Raw genomic sequence first — 19237 nt, forward strand, 5'->3', positions numbered from 1 at the left:
ACTGGGACTGGCCAGCACCAGGGCTCTGCACGAGCTCCTCTGTTTGCTGCCCAGGCCTTCCAGTCCTGCTTGCCCTCAAGACTGTCATTGTCATAAGATTCATTTCATCCCACTTCAGCCACCTAAAAATTATAGACCAGTCTTAAGTGATGGCTGCTTTTTGAAGAAAAGCTCGGGAGCAAACCATCCTGTTGTGCAGGAAGATCAGGAATTCCAGTGGAGGGCAACTCGGTGCAGCAAGGAGCTTCTCAGAGAGTCAAAATGCAAGAAAGGAGCAGGCAAAGAGTGAGAAACACTGGGAACAAGGGAGGCATGGAAAACTTGGGGCATGACCAAAGGCTGATAGAGCTGTGAGTGGTGAGGGGACCCCAGTGGGGGTATGGAGCAGGGAAAAAAAATACAGAAAAAAGTGTTGATCCATGGGTGAAACAGCCTAATGGTAATGGTACAGGAAAGACCAAAATAGTCAGCATTTTTTTGTCTCAGTCTTCATCCCCCAGCCTGCCTGGGAAGATAAGGGATGGAGGACAAGGAGGGAGCAGCCAGTTGGGGACAGCCCAGAGGAGGTGGAGGTGTCCAGCCCACATCATTGGACAAGGATCAGGCTGGAAAAGCTGTGAGGTCAACGTGAGTCGCCCATGAAAACTGTGGTGCTTAGGAAGGTGATAACAGGAAAAAGGTGCATCTTTGAGAAGGGTGGAGCAGATTAGGGGAACTGTGAACTGCTCAGACTCTTCCCATCAGTGAGAGGTCACTGACGGTTTCCTCTGGAGTCTATTTCCAAACACATGAAAGAGGAGAAAGAAGACTGGGAATGGTGGATGCAGACTTGCCAAAGCAAGTTGTGTTGGAAAGGCCCCACCTCCTCCTCCAAGGGCTGGAGGGTGGCCTGGCCCTGGGGACAAGGAGGGCCGTGGGTGGGTGTGCAGGGAGCCCTTGGGCACCATTTCCCACAGCATTCCCACATGGCAGCTGCTGGCAGGGCTGGGGATGGCAGGACACCAGGCTGCCAGGCTGGGGTGAAGGCTGCTGGTGGCTGATGACAGGGGGGCTGTGGGGTGTCCAACAGGGCCCTGCAGCTGCTGGTGCTGCTGCTCAGCTGGGATGGTCCCACTGTGGGTGGGAGGTGACCTCTGGGGGTCCCTTCCTGTGCCTGGGGCAGAGGGGAGCAGTGAGCAGAGAGTGGCAGCACCTCCGGAGGGTGATTCAGCCCATCCCAGGGTACTGAGAATAGACCAGGATCACCCCTTGGAGCTCCCAGCCACTTTCCACTGCAGTGCAGGGAGCTTAGGTGATTAACTGGGGCTGGCTAAAGATAGCCCAGCTGGGCCCCCAGGCAGTGGCAGTGACATTTCTGCAGGCTCAGGGTCCTGCTCGGGTTACCCGCAGCTGGCCCAGGGCTCAGGGCTCAGGGCTGTTGACTCAGAAACATCACTGCTACTATGGCACTGAGGGGCTGCCGGCTCTGCTGCCCCTCTGGCCCAGCCGAGCCACACTGCAGCAATGCCTCCCCTCGCTGGGAGCCTCTGCTTCCCAGCTGGGCCTTCTTCCTTCTTGGGATGCTGCAGCCCTTTGGTTTTGTGGCATTCCCTGCAGACAGGAGGTTCTCCCTGCTCCTTTTCATTCCCCGTGCTGACAGAAGCTTGGGCTTCTTCCTTCTTGCAACCATTTTTGTGGCATTCCCTGCAACCAGGAGGTTTTCCCTTCTCCTTTTCATTCCCTGTGCCTTGTCTTGGTGAGACATCTCCTCCTGCTTCCCAGAATCTTCCAGTTTGAACCTGGATGTGTCCTGGATGTTCTTGGCGAGTGCTGTTTAATCACTGCCATGACGTCTAAAGCAGCTCTGGAGCCGTTTTTCTTGGGGCTGAGTTTTCCCAGCAGCTGGAATGGTGTGTCCCAGAAAGGACCTGTCTTTAATTAGGGAACTTAGAATGCTGGGCTCCTCAGCAATCCAACCAAAAAGTTCCTTTTTCCTGCTCCCTGTTGTTTGGAAAAGAGAAAAGAGAATAAAAATGCCCCCCAAAATCTTGGCTGTATTTTGCCAGAGGCTGTAGCTGATGTCAAACCCTCATCCCCGATTTCAGTCTCCCACATTATTCCTGGCAGCTCCAGCTCACTCATTTCCTGGCATTTTTCGCAATTAGCAGTGGAAAGCTTTCACTTCATTTTTTTGTCTCTATCTTCCCCTCTCATCTCTGAACCCAGCCTGAATACAGGCCCCATTGTTCCTGGAGCTTTGGAGCCCCTGTTAGGATTTCATCCTCGTTCCCCACAGCTGGATCTCCTCCAGTGCCACCTCCTCAGTGACCCCCTGCCAGTGGCTTTGCCAGTTCATCCCGTTCCTCTCTCTGCAGGGATTTCACTTCCCAGGCCTTTCTGCCCCCATCTCATGTATTAACTCTGGCTAGCAGAGGAAAAAATCTACATTTCCAAAGTGCTTTTTTGTTGAAAGAATAACTGTGAGACAACTCTGTGCTCATTTGCATGCAGTGCCCGTGCCCGCTCTGGCTGCAGCGTCCCCAGCTCCTGCCGAGCTCGGGCACCCGCTGGCCCCACTCCACAGCCAACAAAGAGCCCTTCCTCTCCCTGCCACCTCCCCTGCACGCCGGAGGGAGGCTGCAGGTGTGAGAAACCTGAGAGGGGACAGCTCGAGTGACTGGTCGGACTGGAGTCCCAAAAATACGACGAGGGGAGAAGGGCAGGCTTGTCCATTTGTTGGGGAGTTGCTCAAGAGCGTCGTGGCTCCACCTGTTCCGCGGGCGCTGGGGCTCTGAGCCTTTCTTAGCACATCTGCACTTATCTTTGCAAAAGATATAATTAGGGTGGGGAGGAGGGGCAGTGCAGCTGGTGGCTCCGTGGTTCCCATGGATTTTGCTCACTCCTCATTCCAGCCCCGTGCTCCGGCGGGTCGGGAGCGTGAGTGTCCATAGGAGCTGCAGGAGGGAGCGCGTTGGGAATGGCAGAGAGTGGGGCTGGGGGTGCTGCTGGATGCAGCTTGCTTTCCAGTCACACCTTTCCAATCACACCTGCTTTCCAATCACACCTTCCTCGGGTGCTCATGTGGCTCTTGTGCTCAGAAAAAAATCTGTTCATAGATTCTCTGGGTATTGGAAGGTGCATGGGGGGTCTGATGCCTCAGAGCTCAGCTTTTCTGTTTTTCAGACTCTGTGCTGCTTTAGTGTGTGGGGCTGGGCTCACATCAGGGCATGCTGAGCTCTGTGCACAGAGCAGGGAGACAAAACAATTCCTGCTCCAGCTGGGCACCAAGGACAAATGATCCAAATCTCAGCCCCAGAGCACAAACCCCGTGGGCTGGAGAGAGAAAAACAAGCAGGGTGGGACTGCAGGGGCTAAAGCTGGAATGGGACAATGAACTGCAAGATGCAAATGGAGCAGAACTGATCCCAGGGACAGAGCCCGTGCCCGGCCGTGCATTTTGGGGCCATTTTGGTTCATCTTGGGTGCAGGCCTGGCTGGGCTCTGGTGCTGCCCAAGGTGGATCCATGGAGGAGATGCTTGGAATAAATCCCTGCTTTATCTGGAACTCTGTCCAGCCTTTCTTCTAGGCCAGCCTGCACAAGGCATCAGATCTATAAAAGAAACTTGTAATTACAGGATTTTTTCAGTGCTTGTAGTTTGGGAGGTGGTGCTGTAAGATTTGGACATTTCATTGCAGATTTGAAGTGAATCCCAGGGGTTGTGCTCTGTGCCTTTGATTGTTTTCCATGTGAATTTCCAAATCTGTCCAACAGAAGGATTTCCACAGGAATATTTTCTGGATCTGGTAGAACAATGCTTTAATTCAAGGAAATAGCTCTCAGAATCACTAACAGGATACATTAAACAAATAAATCACCCGGTGTCAGTTATTCCCTCGGCATTGTGAGGGATAAATATGTAAACATGTCCACACGATCTGTGAGCAACCACAGCTCCATTAGGGAAGGCAAAGGGTGAACGGCTCCCAGCCTGCACAGGGCCCTTTTCCATCAAGTTCTGGCACGTCCTTTGTTGATAAACCTGTTTTACTCAACATGCTCTGGGGTTTTAGAGTGATGCTAGGCACTGGGAGTAATTAACGTGGGGCAATATTCCTGCTAATGAACCTCATGTTGTGGGGCTGAAATAGCCATTTTCTGACACTGGTTAGTAATTAATGTCTGGTGATATTCCTGCTAATGAACCTTGTGCTGGGGAGGTGAAATACCCATTTTCTTTTGGGGCATGAGAGGGATCTGTGGGACTTTTATCTGAGCCATGGCCATGTGAGTGCCTTGGTAAATCACTCAGAGCACCCTTCTCCTTCTCTTCTCCTTCTCCTTCTCCTTCTCCTTCTCCTTCTCCTTCTCCTTCTCCTTCTCCTTCTCCTTCTCCTTCTCCTTCTCCTTCTCCTTCTCCTTCTCCTTCTCTTCTTCTTCTCCTTCTCTTTCTTCTCCTTCTCATTTTCTCCTCTTTCTCCTTCTACTCTTTCTCCTTCTCTCCCCATCTCTTTTCCATTTCCTTCTCCTTCCCTTTCTCCTCTCCCTCTTCTCCCTCCTCCCTTTTCCTGCCCCCTCCCCTGCCCCAGGAGTTAAGATCCCACAGTTCCCAGCTAAGCCCAGGTGGGATCAGCTGCTGGATCAGTTGGGATGGACTGTCCCCCACAGGGGCCCTCTCCCACCTTCTCCCCACACGAGCTCTTAGTCATGAGCAGCCAAGGAGTGAGGGATGCAAATGAGGCCTTCAGTGACATTAATGAGCTCTATCAGCTCCCAAATAATCATCTGCCATCCATATGATCTACTCCAGCATCTGCCTGCTCTCCCCAGTCTTTTGTGTCATCTGCAGTAATGACAACAATTGGGATAATCTATCATAAACAGAGAATCATTAAAAGTGGGCTGGTTTGAGGTCCTCTGATGACTGCAAACTCTGGGCTTGTGCCTATGGCTTCACCTGGGAATTAGGGACACTTTAAAATTGTATCCTTAGTGTATTTTGCAGTTGGGGGTCTGGGACTGTGCTGTCAGACTTTTCCTACAGCAGAGTTTTCATGCACCAGGATGAACATTTCCACCTGGCCATTCATGTCCACCAGGACTCCAAAATCCCCATCTCACCCAAGAGCCGTGGAGGAGGAGCTCAGGTTCCCAAATCTGCTCCCTCTTCACCCAATTCCCTGTCACTCCCGGAGGGAAGGAACCATTTCCCCCTGTAACACCTGGATTTTCATCTTTGGGGGTTTATGAGTGTTTGTCTGCTTTAGGTTTTGTGGAATTTTACCAGCTTGTCCAACATTAGGGGAACATTTCAGTGCCATGTTGTACACCCTGGATTTGGGAATAAATCCAGCATCAAAACTTTTCCCAGGCAAAAGGGAGCAACTGCTCTTATTTATTTTCCTTTTAGAGGAATAGATTTTATCCTGAGTCCAAATTGTTGAGGTAAGGTTTAGATAGAGTGATAATATTTTATTAAATCAGTTGTAATCACTGGAAAATTACTTTGGTGACCTCGAGTCTCAGCTGTTGTTGCTTCAAAGGCAGATGGAGCTTGGGCTGGGAAGGACGGCCCCAAACACTGAAGAACTTTATAAATAGTCCCAATTTATTGCATCCAGGATGAAATGAAGAGTAAATAACTTAGAAGATGTCTTATGGCACTGTAAACATGTGGAACAGGATGGATAGACTGAGTAAAGTCGGGAAAACTGCTGGAAGCTGCTTTTAACCTTCCATGTGAAAGCTCCTCTTGGAATTTTTGGCAGAGTCTATCAGAGTTTTTAGGGGTTTTTTTAAGTCTTAAGCTCCACATTCCCAAGATTTACAAGGAAAGTTGTGATCCAGTAGAAGGAATTCTTTTTCCTTGCAGAAGTAGAAATGGAGACTTTTACCAGTACAGCAAGCCCACAATTTGATCTTTAACAGTTAAGGAGAGCTGAGTTTGAAAGGATGTTGGCAAATACTTGTCTTCAACATTTCTTGTCCACCAGACTGGACAATCTGTTCACAACTCAATCCCACTGGGAATATTCCTCCTGGATTATGGAAAGCTGAGGTTTTTGGCAGCTGGAAAGGGAACTGCAACTGCTCCCCAAGTTTTTAATTCACCTGGTTGGGATGGGGTGTTTTGGTCTTAAAACTCTTGAGGCTTTACAGCCTTTGCCCTTCCCTCCAGAAGAAGTCCTAATGCTTTTATTTATCAGGACTGGGGTGACAGGAGAGAATCATGAGGGAATCAGGAGAGAGAAAATAAACCCCACTTGAAATTTTGGCATTTGGATCTCTTTTCAAAGTGTTTCCTGGCTCGGTTCATCTCCTGCGTCAGTCGAGGGCAAAGCCACCAATCCCTCCTGCCTTGCTGTGGCACTTGGGGACATGATGGGGACAGTTTGTGGGTGAAGAGAGGAACTCTGCAGCTGCAGATAATGTTGGCCTCGTGCTCAGGTCCCTGCAGGCCCCGAGGGGCCAGGAGCTCTGCTGGGAGAAGGATGGCACAGATGGGGTTTTGGGGGAGCTAAGGGTGAGAGTTTGTCCCATTAACCCCCTTCCCATCTGTGACATGGATGAAATGTGTGCTTGTCCTTACACTGAACTACTCCCAGAAAAGAGGATATTCCCCAAAACCTTTCACTTTCCAAGTTTTCAAGAGTGAAAAAAGGCCTCAAGTCCATCTTGATGAGCAACTCTCACCTTTCCCCTGTACCCAGCACTGGTGAGGCCACACCTCAAATCCTCGGTCCACTTTTGGGCCCCTCATGACATGAATGACATTGAGGGGCTGGAGCATGTCCAGGGCAGGGAACAGAGCTGGGCAGGGGCTGGAGAATCCCTGAGGGAGCTGGGCAGGGGCTGCAGAATCCCTGAGGGAGCTGGGCAGGGGCTGGAGAATCCCTGAGGGAGCTGGGCAGGGGCTGCAGAATCCCTGAGGGAGCCGGGCAGGGGCTGCAGAATCCCTGAGGGAGCTGGGCAGGGGCTGCAGAATCCCTGAGGGAGCTGGGCAGGGGCTGCAGAATCCCTGAGGGAGCTGGGCAGGGGCTCAGCCTGGAGCAAAGGAGGCTCAGGGGGCCCTTGTGGCTCTGCACAGCTCCTGCCAGGAGGGCACAGCCGGGGGGGTCGGGCTCTGCTCCAGGGAACAGGGACAGGAGCAGAGGGAACGGCCTCAGGCTGGGCCAGGGAGGTTTGGATTGGATATTTGGGGAAATTCCTTCCTGGAAAGGATTCTCCAGCCCTGGCACAGCTGCCCAGGACTTCCCATCTCTGGAGGGATTCAAAATCCCTGTGGATGTGGCAGCTGGGGACGTGGGTCAGTGATGGCCTCAGCAGTGCTGGGAATGGTTGGACTGGATAGTCTGAGAAGGATTTTCCAACCTAAACAATTGTGTGAGAAAAAGAGAGCACAGAAATGTCAGTAAGTGGGAAAAAGCCTCTAAAAAGGGGCTGCTAAGTCACCTCTGCAGTGAGAGATTCCATGTGTTCCATCACCTTGCAGAGCTGGCAAAGGAACAGATGGCAAAACCTACCAAAAATGCAGTTTTTGCAGAATCCTGGCACTGGAAAGGTGCTGCATTTCAGGACGTTGGAGCATTCCAGTGCCAGCGGAGAAGCACGAGGCGAGGGCTGCCTCTGTCCTCGGAGGGGCTGGCAGCAGCTCAGGTCTTGTGAGGAAATGTCACCTCAGTTCCTGCTGGAGTGCCACCAGCCCCAGCCCTCCTGCGCAAACACCGGCTAGGATTCAAAAACTGAAACTCCTATTGTTGTTCCTCACTTCCCTGTTCTGTGTCAGCAATGATTTCACCCCAGCAAACATGACCAAAGCACTGCTGTCATTTATGGGTTTGGCTTATGCAACCCCCAAATATAAACTGAAATGTGAGATGGTTGAAGATGCATCCTCAAGTGTTCCAGGAGCCCCGCTCCCGAAATGGCAGCAGTGTTTCCAAAGTGCCCATGTGCCTCAGCTGTAGCAGGAAGGTGATGGAGGTCAGCCACTGCCCGGCCTTTGGGACAGTTTCTGGCAGGGGGAGTTGCTCTGCTGATGTCAGTGGGATGCTCACGTTGGGTTCAGGGAAAGAACAACTCATGGAGCATCTAAACTTGTGTTTACTGTTTGTGGGAGTCACTGTAGCAACAGCAGATACCACTCAGGGAGAGGATCCCAGGGCACTTCATCCCTGTCCTCTGCTCTGGAGCCAGGCTGGGAGAGCTGGGGGTGGCCAGTCAGGACAAGAGAAGGCTCTTGAGAGCCCCTGCCAGGGCCTCAAGTGGCTCCAAGAGAGCTGGGGAGGGACTGGAGACAAGGGATGGAGGGACAGGACACAGGGAATGGCTCCCACTGCCAGAGAATGGAATTAGATGGGATATTGGGAAGGAATTTTCCCATGTGAGGCCCTGGAATGGATTTCATACAGAAGTTGTGGCTGCCCCTGGATTCTTGGAAGTCTCCAAGGCCAGGTTGGACAGGGTTGGAGCACCCTGGGACAGTGGAAGGTGTCCCTGCCCGTGGGTGGAACTGGATGGGATTTAAGTTCCCACCCAACCCAAACCATTCTCTGGTATCCATGAACATTAAATATGAGGAAAGCCAGAAAATATTTGTTATTTTAAGATCATTCCCACACAAAGTTTTTAGATTGGTAGAAGAGCAACTCCTAATGGATTCTATATCTGGCTGTTATTCTGGGGTAGCTGTGGATCTTAAAATAATTCACGGGGGACTTGGAGGGTATATTTTAATTTCACATGCTGGTTTTAAAAGCAAATTTAGCCTTAGGAGTGGGACTGTAGCCTCTGCTTTCACAATTTATTGGTAAATATCTCCAAGTTCATCAGAGGGAGTTCGTGCAGTTGCACACAGCCAGGGAGGGCTAGTTTGATAAGAGTTGGGGTTTCCGGGGTGATGGGCTCAGACTGCGTCACTCGGTGGCTCCAGGGACAGTTTTGAGTTTCTAAGAAGGGCTGAGCTGGGCCCTCTTCCTGCTGTGGGCCAGGACAGCGACTCTTCTTGACCGGCCTGTGTGATTCCGTGAAATGAGCGGGAATGCGGTGCCTGTGACGTCCCTCCTGCCCCGGCAAAGGCAGCTGCTTCAGAAATGACTGCCCGGCCACCACGGAGGGCAGGCAGGAGGAGCCCCAGGGCACACACCCAGCAGGCATCGCTTCACCAGGCTGCTTACGTGAGAAAATGAGTGAAAAATAAAAGATTGGGATGAGTCAAAAGCCAAAAACACCAAGAAGAGCTGCACAGGGATGCAGGTGCTGCAGCTCGCTGGGTGCCAAGACCAGAGGGAGCTGTGGGCCGGCTGGCCAGTGTCAGGAAAAATGCAAATTCTGAAAGAAAAATGTGAATGGTGCTTTTTAAAATCCACTTCTGCCCTGGAACAGCAGCAGAACTCATAGTTTTCCCCTTGAAATGATCCTTAGCAGGAGCTGTTTGCTCTCACTTTATTGTGTCTTTGCTATTGAAATGACTGGGGGTATCTCAGGGGGCCATTTTCAAAATATCTGAGTTTAAATCGTGAACCCATTGGTCTCTCAATGGTTTCAGTGCAAAGGCTTAGCAAAGTGACAGTGTTCTACATGAGTAAACCATGGAGGGATCCCTGCTGCTCCCAGGATTCCTCCAGGAAACCTCCCAGGGATGAAGCAGGGAGGCAGAAACCGAGGGAAGGAGGGTCCTGATGCGCCCTGCTAAAAATTCCAGAGAATTGCCAATGTGTAAAATAGTCACTCTTTATTTAGCTCATCTTCTGAAACCCAAAAATAAATATAAAATACTTACAGCCAAACCCCCTAAACCCTCAAGTTTCCTAATTCACCTCGATATCCCTAATACAGTTTTGCTTGTTTTAGTGGTTTTTTCCCCCCTTTAATTACATTAGACTCAGATTACAGAGTAAAGGGATATCCTGAATATCAGCTCTGGGGAATGGGAGTCCTTCAATATCAAGAGCAGATTTCTCTTCTTGGTCCTGCCTTCCCTGATGGCTCTTTCTGAGGTGAAGTTTGGAAGTGAAGAGACAGCGGCAGCGGGTCCTGCAGACCTGGGCAAGGCTGGAAATCCCCAATAGGCTAAAATTAGGGTCTGGTGTCAGAGTCCCTGTGAACCTGTTCCTTCTCCTCCTCCAGGAATGCACACATGCCATGGCTGTGCTTCCTGAGGAGTCTCAGAGCAGGAGAAGACAGGATTTGATTTAAACATGTGGGGTTTAGTTTGGCTGAGATGGGTTTTTTGCTCTTCCTAAACTTATTTTACCTCTGCTGGTTTTATCAATCCCAAGTTGATTGATATCAATGTTGTTTTCTGCAGCAAGTGATTTTCTGCAACAAGTGATTTGAGCCCTTCTTGTTCAACTAATTTACAGGAAAAGAAATAGTTGAGAGGGAATGGGAGAAATTCCCTCAGTGGGAATGGGAATTTCTCATGGGAGAAAGGAAAATACACTGAGCTTTGTGTGATTTTGGCTATTTTCACCTGCTTTGTGATTAGGCAGGAATGAGAGAACTTTGAATGTTTGGAGCTCTGCAGGCACAGAAAAAACCCCATTAACTTCCAATGCCACAAAGACTTGGGTTCACCAAACCTTTCAAAGGTGTCTGCCGGGTTTATTGCTGAGTTACCTTTGGCAGGGTTTATTTTCTGTTTATTCTCAATCGTTTAATGGAAGGTCCCTCTCCAGTGCTGCTTTGTTGATGTGGTGAATGACAGAGGGGATCTGTCCTTGAGAAGAGACACCAGCACGGGGTGCAGCTCCTTCCCCTGGGGACACTGGGACACGAGGGACACGAGGGACACGAGGCAGGGAGGGCAGGGGACGGGGCTGGAGCTCTGGCTCAGCTCCTGAGTGTGTCTGAGCAATCCTGCCCTGTGATGTCACTGGTACCTGCCGGTAGGAACGCTGAATCCATTAGCTCTGACAGATTTATGGGATGAGCATATGTTACCGGGATTATGAGAAGCAGTTACATTCATGGGGAGATTTTATGATTCACTGTATCCGCTTGTGGAAACCTCAACTTTTACCCCAGAGCTGCTGGGGAGCGTCGGGTCCTGCTGGCAGGAGCAGGAGAGCTCAGGGAGCAGGGACGGTGGGTTTGGGGTGCAGGCTCTGCTGGGGAGCAGGGGAGCTGATGGGGACAAAGCCAGCAGAGCTGGGGAGTCAGGAGGGACAGGGAGCAGGGCCAGGAGTGGGCAATGGGGTCAGGAGTGGGGAATGGGACCGGGCAGGGCTGGGGAGCAGAGCTGGTGGGGAGTGAGACTTGGTGTGGTTAAGGAGCAGGGCTGGAGGGGCTTGGGAGCAGAAGCAGGCAGGGTTGGGGAGCAGGGATGTTGGGAACAGAACTCTTGGAGAGCAGGGCTGATGGGATGCAGGGCTAATTAATGGGGAGCAGGCTGCTGGGGGAGAGAACTCTTGGAGAGCAGGGCTGATGGGGAGCAGGGCTGGGAAGGAGAACTCCTGGGGTTCAGGGCTGTCGGGGAGCAGGGCTGATGGGGAGCAGGCTGGGAAGGAGAACTCCTGGGGTTCAGGGCTGTCGGGGAGCAGGGCTGATGGGGAGCAGGCTGGGAAGGAGAACTCCTGGGGTTCAGGGCTAATGGGGAGCAGGGCTGATGGGGAACAGAACTCTTGGGGTTCAGGGCTGATGGGGAGCAGGGCTGATGCAGGCTGCTGGGGAGGAGAACTTTTGGAGAGCAGGGCTGATGGGGAGCAGGGCTGCTGGGGAACAGAACTCTTGGGGTTCAGGGCTGTCGGGGAGCGGCTGTGGCTGCTGCGGGGAGCGGGGCTGGCTCAGAGCAGGAGCAGCGTCCCGCGGGCGGCGGGGGAGGCCGATCCCCTCGGCAGCCGGGGCGGGGGGGCCGCGGTGACGCTCCCCGAGCCGCAGCCCTGCCCTGCCCGGGGGGCGCTCGGTTCCCCCGAGCGGCGGGGGCCGGGCCGGGGCGGGCCGGGGCGGGGGCCGGGGCCGGGGCCGGCGGCGGGCGGGGACTCGCTGGCGGCGGCCGGGGCAGCGCAGCGGCGGCCGCGTGATGAGGGAGCGGAGCGGCACCTCCGGCAGCGCTGGCGGCGGCTCGGGCCGCCCCGCCATGGAGAGGCGGCCGCAGCGCCAGCCCGACTACATGTCCGTGTGCCTCTTCGCAGAGGAGCCCTACCAGAAGCTGGCCATGGAGACGCTGGAGGAGCTCGACTGGTGCCTGGATCAGCTGGAGACCATCCAAACCTACCGCTCCGTCAGCGAGATGGCATCCAACAAGGTGAGCCCACGTGCGGCGCCGGGATGCGGGAGGGGCATGCGGGACGGGGGTGCCCAGAGGAGCGGGGCTCTGAGTCTGATCCCGACCCGTCCTCGCGTCTGTCCAGGACAGCAGCTCCGAGTTAGTGCAGTGAAGGCGGCGCGCGTTCCCCCGCGGACACGCGTGCAGGGAGAACTCGCGGCGGGTGGCGTGGGGAGCGATCCGGGATGGAGCGGGGAGAGCGATCCGGGATGGATCCGGGATGGATCGGAGAGAGCGATCCAGGGTGGATCCGGGATGGATCGGGGAGAGCGATCCGGGACGGATCTGGGATGGATCGGGGAGAACGATCCGGGATGGATCCGGGATGGATCGGAGAGAGCGATCCAGGGTGGATCCGGGATGGATCGGGGAGAACGATCCGGGATGGATCCGGGATGGATCGGGGAGAGCGATCTAGGGTGGATCCGGGATGGAGCGGGGAGAACGATCCGGGATGGATCCGGGATGGAGCGGGGAGAGATCCAGGATAGTCTTGGGGGCGCGATCCGGGGTATCGTGGAGAGCCCTATCGCTGCCGCAGGCTCATTTCCGAAAATTAAAGAGGTTTCAATTAGCGCCGGTCCCTTGGAGCCGATATGAGCAGGAACACTCTGCAAACGCCCGCATTTAGCAAATCACCACGCCAGAAGTCAATTAACTTCATTGCTTAATAATAATAACGGCGAACTGTAAACATTGTGGCTCCGGTATTTTACGGCTGTTTTGGCTTTCGATGACGTTTTAATTTGATTTTAATGCGTGGGGCTGGCACCGCTTGGCAGCACATGGTGAGGGTGGGCAGGCAGGGATGGTGACAGGGAATCAGCTCCGGGGGCTGCTGCTCCGCGCAGCTTTCCTGGGAGCCAGAGGGGAGTTGTGATGTTCCCTGCACAGAATAAAGTGCTCAAGTAAAGCAAGAAAAGTCCGTGGCGCCTAAAGTCAGGGGAGCAGGGGAGAGCAGAGTACCACGAGTACCCTGACAGGCAGCGCAGAGCAAAACGCGAGTTCTGAGCAACTTCTGGGAGTTGGTGCTCCAGCCCTCCTGAGCCCAGCTCGGCTCCAGCATCCCCCGGAGCCCGCCCGTCCCTCGCGGCTCTCCCCGCCCGGGGCCCGCGGCTGCAGGAGCCGGGCACAGCCCCGGGCACAGCCCCGGGCACCGCCTGGCAGCTCCCGGCCCGCGCCTGCCCCTTCCAGGGCTCCCGGACAGCGCTTCCAGCCCCGCCGTGCCCACTGCGGTTGTCACACACACAAATTCCCAACCCAGCGCCCGTCGCATCCACGTCCTTGCCCAGTTACGATGGTTTTAAACCCAATTCTGCACCACTCCGATGTTGTTGGTTTGGTTTTTGTTTATTTTTCTTTTCCTAATTGGAAATGACTGCAATCAGAAATGCTGAATCAGAAACTGAATTAATGGGAAAAAGTTGAGCAAAGAAATCCAGTGTTGTTTCAGCTTCCTCTTCTGGTAGTGATTACCACGATATGCAGGGGCAAAGGAAGCAGTAAAAGTTTTATAGTCCAAGCTTTCTAGAAAGAAATATTATTTTATTCGTTTGAGTTTGTGTTGAGGGAGCCCTGGATGAAAGTTGAGGAGGGTTCAGGCTGCGCCTCCAGTGTGAACACGGCGCCCTTCAATTTGAGGTTACTTTTTTTTTTTTTTTTTCTCTGACAAATCTGGCCTCGTGAAGGTGAAACTAAATTGCTTTTGTAGCACTTCAAAGTTGCGATTACTCGGGGTGCAGATGGCTTGCAGCTGGCTCGAGAAAAACTTCCTGAAACTTTGTTCTTTCACAACCCGTTTCTGAAATGTCTGCGCTTTTTTGGTCAACTTCCAGTCTCACAGTTTTCAGCTGTGAAAGAGGAGCATAAAATGGCCTCACACCTCGCCTGCCTTTGCTGTGGAGCTGTAAACATTGTCACAAATCACGGCACGGTTCGGCTTGGAAAGCTCGGTTTCGGTGCCGGACGATTCGGGGCATTTGCGGCTTTTTGGGGCGTTTGGTGGCAGACGAGGAGCGGAGCGTGGCAGTGCGGGGTCGCTCCTGCATCTCCGGGCGGAGGCTGCAGCCGCCCTGCCCCGCTCCGAGCATCCCGTCCCAGCGCCAGCTCCGCTCCGAGGCATCTCCATTTGTCACCGGCGAACGGCAGAGCCGGCAGATGTTTTGAAAACAGGATGCTTGGGCTGCGCATTATTAAAGAAAAAACGGAAAGAGAAACAGTCTAGATAGGAAGAAAGCAAATCGGCTCGGCATGCTCCCAAGCGCAGCAGCAGAATAAACACTGACCTATCTTCCTGACCTCCGCTCTCGCCAGTTCCTGGCCCCGCGCCACCCCAGCCAAACTACGTCATTTGAGCCTGATAGTAGGCATGGCACAGCTGTTGCAAGTGTGACTCGAATTTCCTGTCTCCTTCCTGACAGACGTAGTTTAGAAAATCCAGAGTTGCAACAACAGCGCCGAGAGAGGCAGAGAGGGAGGCTCTCGGCATCCGTGCGCGCAGGGGGATTCTCAGGAGCGCTGCGGCAAAAATAAAAAAACAGGAGGCAGCGGAAGGGGAAGAGCCATGCGGGACGGCAGCCGGGCTTTGAGCTGATGGGGTTCGGAAGGCAGCGCTCCAAACATGTGCGTATTGCTCGTTTAGGCGGGAGTTAGCGGCAGCAGGAGCGGGGGAATGAGCGGCTGAGCTCGCGGGGCTGGGCTGGCAGCAGCGGGGAGCCTGCAGTGCCACCCGCAGGGATCCCGCTGGCAAACAGGGAACGCTGCTCCCTCTGATGCTGGCACCCAGGCGTTTCCAGGCACACCAGCCCGGGCTCTCTGCAGAACTAACCGTGCACAGCGCTCTTGTCTTTCTAGTTTAGAGGGAAAAAAATAACCTGCAAAAATACCTGTTTGCAGCTGCCATGAAGGGAGGTTGTTTTCCTAACACTGAATTTCTTAACGTCTTCTGCGGGGAGCTGATAGGGCCCTGCAGCTTTGCACTGACATAAAATAACCTGGAAGGAGCTCTGCAGGCACTCAGTGCTGCTTAAGAGACCCAGCCACCCTTATTTACATTATTCCTACACATATACTCAATTTTTCCTACATCTATCACCATGTCCAGCTCCCAGCTCAGGCAGCTGCTGTGTCAGAAGGGTTTGTGAGTCAGTGATGATAAAAAAGGGGCTGTTTTCTGTCCTGGCATTAGGCAGCTGTCCTTAGCCTCACTTTGCTGCAGATGGGACCTGCTCTAGTCCCTAATTTGGGATCTGGGGCAGGATGTGCTCAGTGCATCCCCTGGATCATCAGAAGGAGCGGGTCTTTTTCCCAGCTGAAATGCTGGCCTTGCCAGCTCCAGGGTTTTATGGGGCCATCACCTCATAAAATGGAGGGATGGAGAGCATGGATTGTTCCTGCAGAGCTGCCTAAACAGAGATACCTGCATGGACCTGAGCTGAACCCCTGCCTCTCCTTAAATTAGACCTTAATTCAGAGCTTTGTGCAGTCCACTGAGTCCAGAAAACAGAATTTCTGCTCTCTAGGGATATTCCAAGTGTAAATAGGCAGAGCGTGAGTGGTGTCCTCTCGTGACTTTGCAAACCCCCTTGACTCTACCCAAACTCTTACTTGGAGGACTCTTCCTTGCAAATCCTTAAACTCTCTTACTGCAACTCTTAAGATGTTTCTGTTATTCCCAAGTGCTGGATAACTCCAGCCGTGTCCAGCTAGCGGCCCGGGACAGCAGCACAACTGCTCCGTGTTCCTCTCTCGCTTGCGAGCCGCAAGATAAACACAGCCGATCTCGTTTTGCTCGGATTTCAAAGGGCATTTCGGGCAGAGAAGCGGAGCAAGGCCGCACCTCGCTTTGGGGAGAGGGTGGCTAAATAAACATCTGGCCACCAATGTAAACTGCCGGTGCCAGCGGTGGATGTGCCGGGCTGCACAGCGTCCCCTCCCGCGGCCAGCCCGGCAGCCCCCGGCCCCGTCCCCTTCCTACGTGATGTTTCCCTTAAGTGGTGCCGAGCTGTTTAGTCTTCCCCTGGCTTTGCGCTGGAACTTCCTTTGTTTAATCGCCGCACAAAGAGAGGTTTGTTCGCTGCGGCAGCCGGCGGAACAAAGCCGCTTCCAGGTCTCCTGTTTTTGCAAGGCGGGATGGATCCCTGAGCCCCGCGCGGTGCCGGCATTCCCGGGCTTCGGGGCCGCGCTCCCGCAGCGCCGCTCCCGCAGCGCCCCGCGCACCCCGCGCCGCTTTGACGTCGCTCTTTAACCCTTCCCTGGCCGGGCAGCCGCGCTGCCGAGCAGGACCCGCGCCGTCGGCATGCTGCAGGAGGTAGGAGCTGCCTCTGGCTGGGTTTGGGGTGTTGCCCCCGGCCGGGGGGATCTCTCGGGGTTTGTCCGGGTTGGGATGTCCTTGCGCTAGAGGACAGCGCGCCGCGCTCCTCCCGCGCTGCGGGAGCGGGGTTTGCAACACCGGCGCTCGGAGGGGTGAGCAGGAGGGACCTGCCAGGGAAAGCTGCTGGATCAGGAGGGAACAGCGCTGGGTGCTGGCCCTGACCCAGGCTGGAATCCCCTCGGGAGCTGGGGAGCTGGGTCCCAGTCAGCTCCTGCGTGTCGGTCTCATCACCATCAGAAATGGACTTTAGGGTGGCTGTCTCTGTGTCCTCCTCCCGTGCTTATTGCCCTCTAAAGTAAATCATTCTGGGGGTGTCAATTATGCCCCAAAAGCAGGGTGGAATATCGGGGCCATACATAATTAATAATGTGATTATATCATCCTTGCCAGCCCTCTGGGCTGTCTGTCCCAATATCTTGGTTGAACTGCTTCAGATATTTTAAAAATTGAAATATTGGAAGGCTGCAGCATTGGCTGTGGGATGTGTGGGGATTAGGAGACAGGGTCACCATCTGGGATACCCTCCTGGAGCAAAGGGATTTGGAGTGCTGGGTGCTTTCCCATCTTCTGGGATGTTGTGGAAAATGTGGGGAAAACCCATCCAAAGGGGATCCCTTGGCCACTGCTGGTGCAGAGATCAGGGCTTTGGCAGTAGGATTTTGGTTCAAATCCTTCTCCCCAGGAGCCTTTTGGGGAGATGTCACCCATCCTCTGAGCCACAACTGTGCCCAGGGCCTTTGGCATGTCCTTTACCCAATCCTGGTGTTCCTGGGAAGTGATGAGGTTTTATAAGTTCAGCATTCTCAGACTTTTACGTTATAACACGTCAGGGTGGGGCTTAAATAAATAATAGCTCAAAGGCAGGTTCAAAATGAATCACGAGCTGAGGGCAGCACTGGAGAGTGACTAAATGTGGGGAGCAGGGTCCCTTCTGGAGTGAAGGATGCTGGTGACATCCCAGAGGAGCAGCATCACTGGGGATGGAGGAGCTGAGAAGGATTGCAGGGCAGTGCTGATCCTCATCCTGCTCTGGAGTGATTCTGTGCACAGCCTGACTCCAAACTCCTCATTTTCTCCCCAGCTGTGTTCCACGGGGCTGATCCCAATATTTGCATGAAGTGAAATGAATTGGAGGATGTCGAGTTATCAAAGGCAGGACAAGCTGTGGAGAGGGTTTGGGATGGAGATTCACCCTCAGAGCTCTGAGAGGGAGAGATTCCCCCGATTAAAGCCTGGCTTAAAGCAAACAAACCAGAAGTGCCTCACCTTGCTGCTGGTTTAGCACAGCTGGGCCAACGGCAGCAAAAGGATTCTGAAGAGCATTTGCCTATCTCTGTGTGAGAAGGAGTTTTCATTTAATTTTATCTCCATTAATTAGTGCCTTCTGTATGGGTCTGATGCTTGCATTAGGCTCATTTTCATTTTGGCAGGACCAGCTGCCACATTTTTGGGGGGATGCTGAGCTACACCAACTTATTCCCTGGATTTTCAGTGCCCTCTTACCAGGACTCCCTCTTTATCCCGTGTTTTCTGAAGAAAACAAACTTCTGTTGATTCAAATTTGCCAGATTTTTTTTTTTTTCCAACACAGGCATCTTGGAAAAGTCTTCTCAGGGCACAAAGTTATTTGAATTTTCCAAAGCCTGTTCTCCTACTCAGGTAAAACCCCAGCTGGATTTGCCTAAATGATGACTGCAGAGCTTGATTCAGATTTAAATTAAATTTAAATTGCTGCTTCATACGATTAGCAAAATCCCATGTTTAATTGCATTGCTCTCTTGTTCAATGACAAATGCTCTGTTAGTTGTTATTTTGGGGGTGTTTTCTGTGATTGAGGGTATAATCTAGGTTATCCCAGCCCAGATTCCCAGAGGAGCAGGGCTGGCTCTGTGAGCCAGGGGAGGCTCTCGGGTTTGTGGCTCTCCTGACGCAGTCCCTTGCCTTCCTCTGGCACCCAGGCTCCCCTGTGGTTTGCACGGGTGTGACTGACACAAGATTTGGGGCTGAGATCTGCAGCTCCTGCAGCACTCTGGGCCCACAGATGTTGTCAGGGCTTCCTTTAATCACCTTGGTGGCAGCAAAGGAGCTGCTGGAGGTCTGTGCTGCTGCTTCTCAGCAGCTCCCCTTCCTCCTCAGTCTCCTTTTGCTCTCCGCACATCCAGCGTTCTTCCAGCTGGTAAAAGTCTACAAATGACACTGCAGAGCCAGTGTTTGGGCCTGTGTCTGCTTTTGTTTACTCACCTCTCCCGAGGGGGAAGAATAAAAGCAGTGCTGGGATGAGGAATTGGTGCGGGCACTGACCGTGCGGCTCTGGGAAAGGTGGGACAGGTCTGGGGAGTCATCCCTGGCCTGGGATGTGCCTTTTGTGTGCTTCTTCCTCCCAGCAGAGCCATTTGTGCTATAAAATGCACCTTTCAGTGGGGGAGAGAGAGGAAATCCATACAAAAGCCAACCAGATGAGCTGTACACTCCAGATGTAGCTGCCAAAACAATTGGGTAGGAGAGATCTGTTCTGGATATTGGGAAGGCATTTTGGATGGAGCAGAAACCCACCTGAGCTTCCCCCAGAGGATCCCAGAGCTTCAGACTGGGCCAGACCTCCCTGCTGGGTTTCTTCCA

At 53.3% G+C, this 19237-nt stretch overlaps 1 protein-coding gene across 4 annotated transcripts in view; it reads left to right on the forward strand.

The window, feature by feature from the left end:
• The window catches only part of PDE4B (phosphodiesterase 4B), a 178325-nt gene that overhangs the window by 138509 nt on the left and 20579 nt on the right, over positions 1–19237 (forward strand). For 3 of the 4 annotated variants that reach the window (XM_077182639.1, XM_054638165.2, XM_077182640.1), the window contains one exon: positions 12113–12225. In XM_077182639.1, coding sequence (XP_077038754.1) covers positions 12113–12225 — 113 coding nt within the window. Of the gene's footprint in view, positions 1–12112; positions 12226–14691; positions 14869–19237 lie in introns of those variants that run through there. The other variant, XM_054638167.2, reaches the window with a different exon arrangement.

The sequence above is a fragment of the Agelaius phoeniceus genome, chromosome 8 (genome assembly GCF_051311805.1).
Source record: "Agelaius phoeniceus isolate bAgePho1 chromosome 8, bAgePho1.hap1, whole genome shotgun sequence".
Lineage (NCBI taxonomy): Eukaryota > Metazoa > Chordata > Aves > Passeriformes > Icteridae > Agelaius > Agelaius phoeniceus.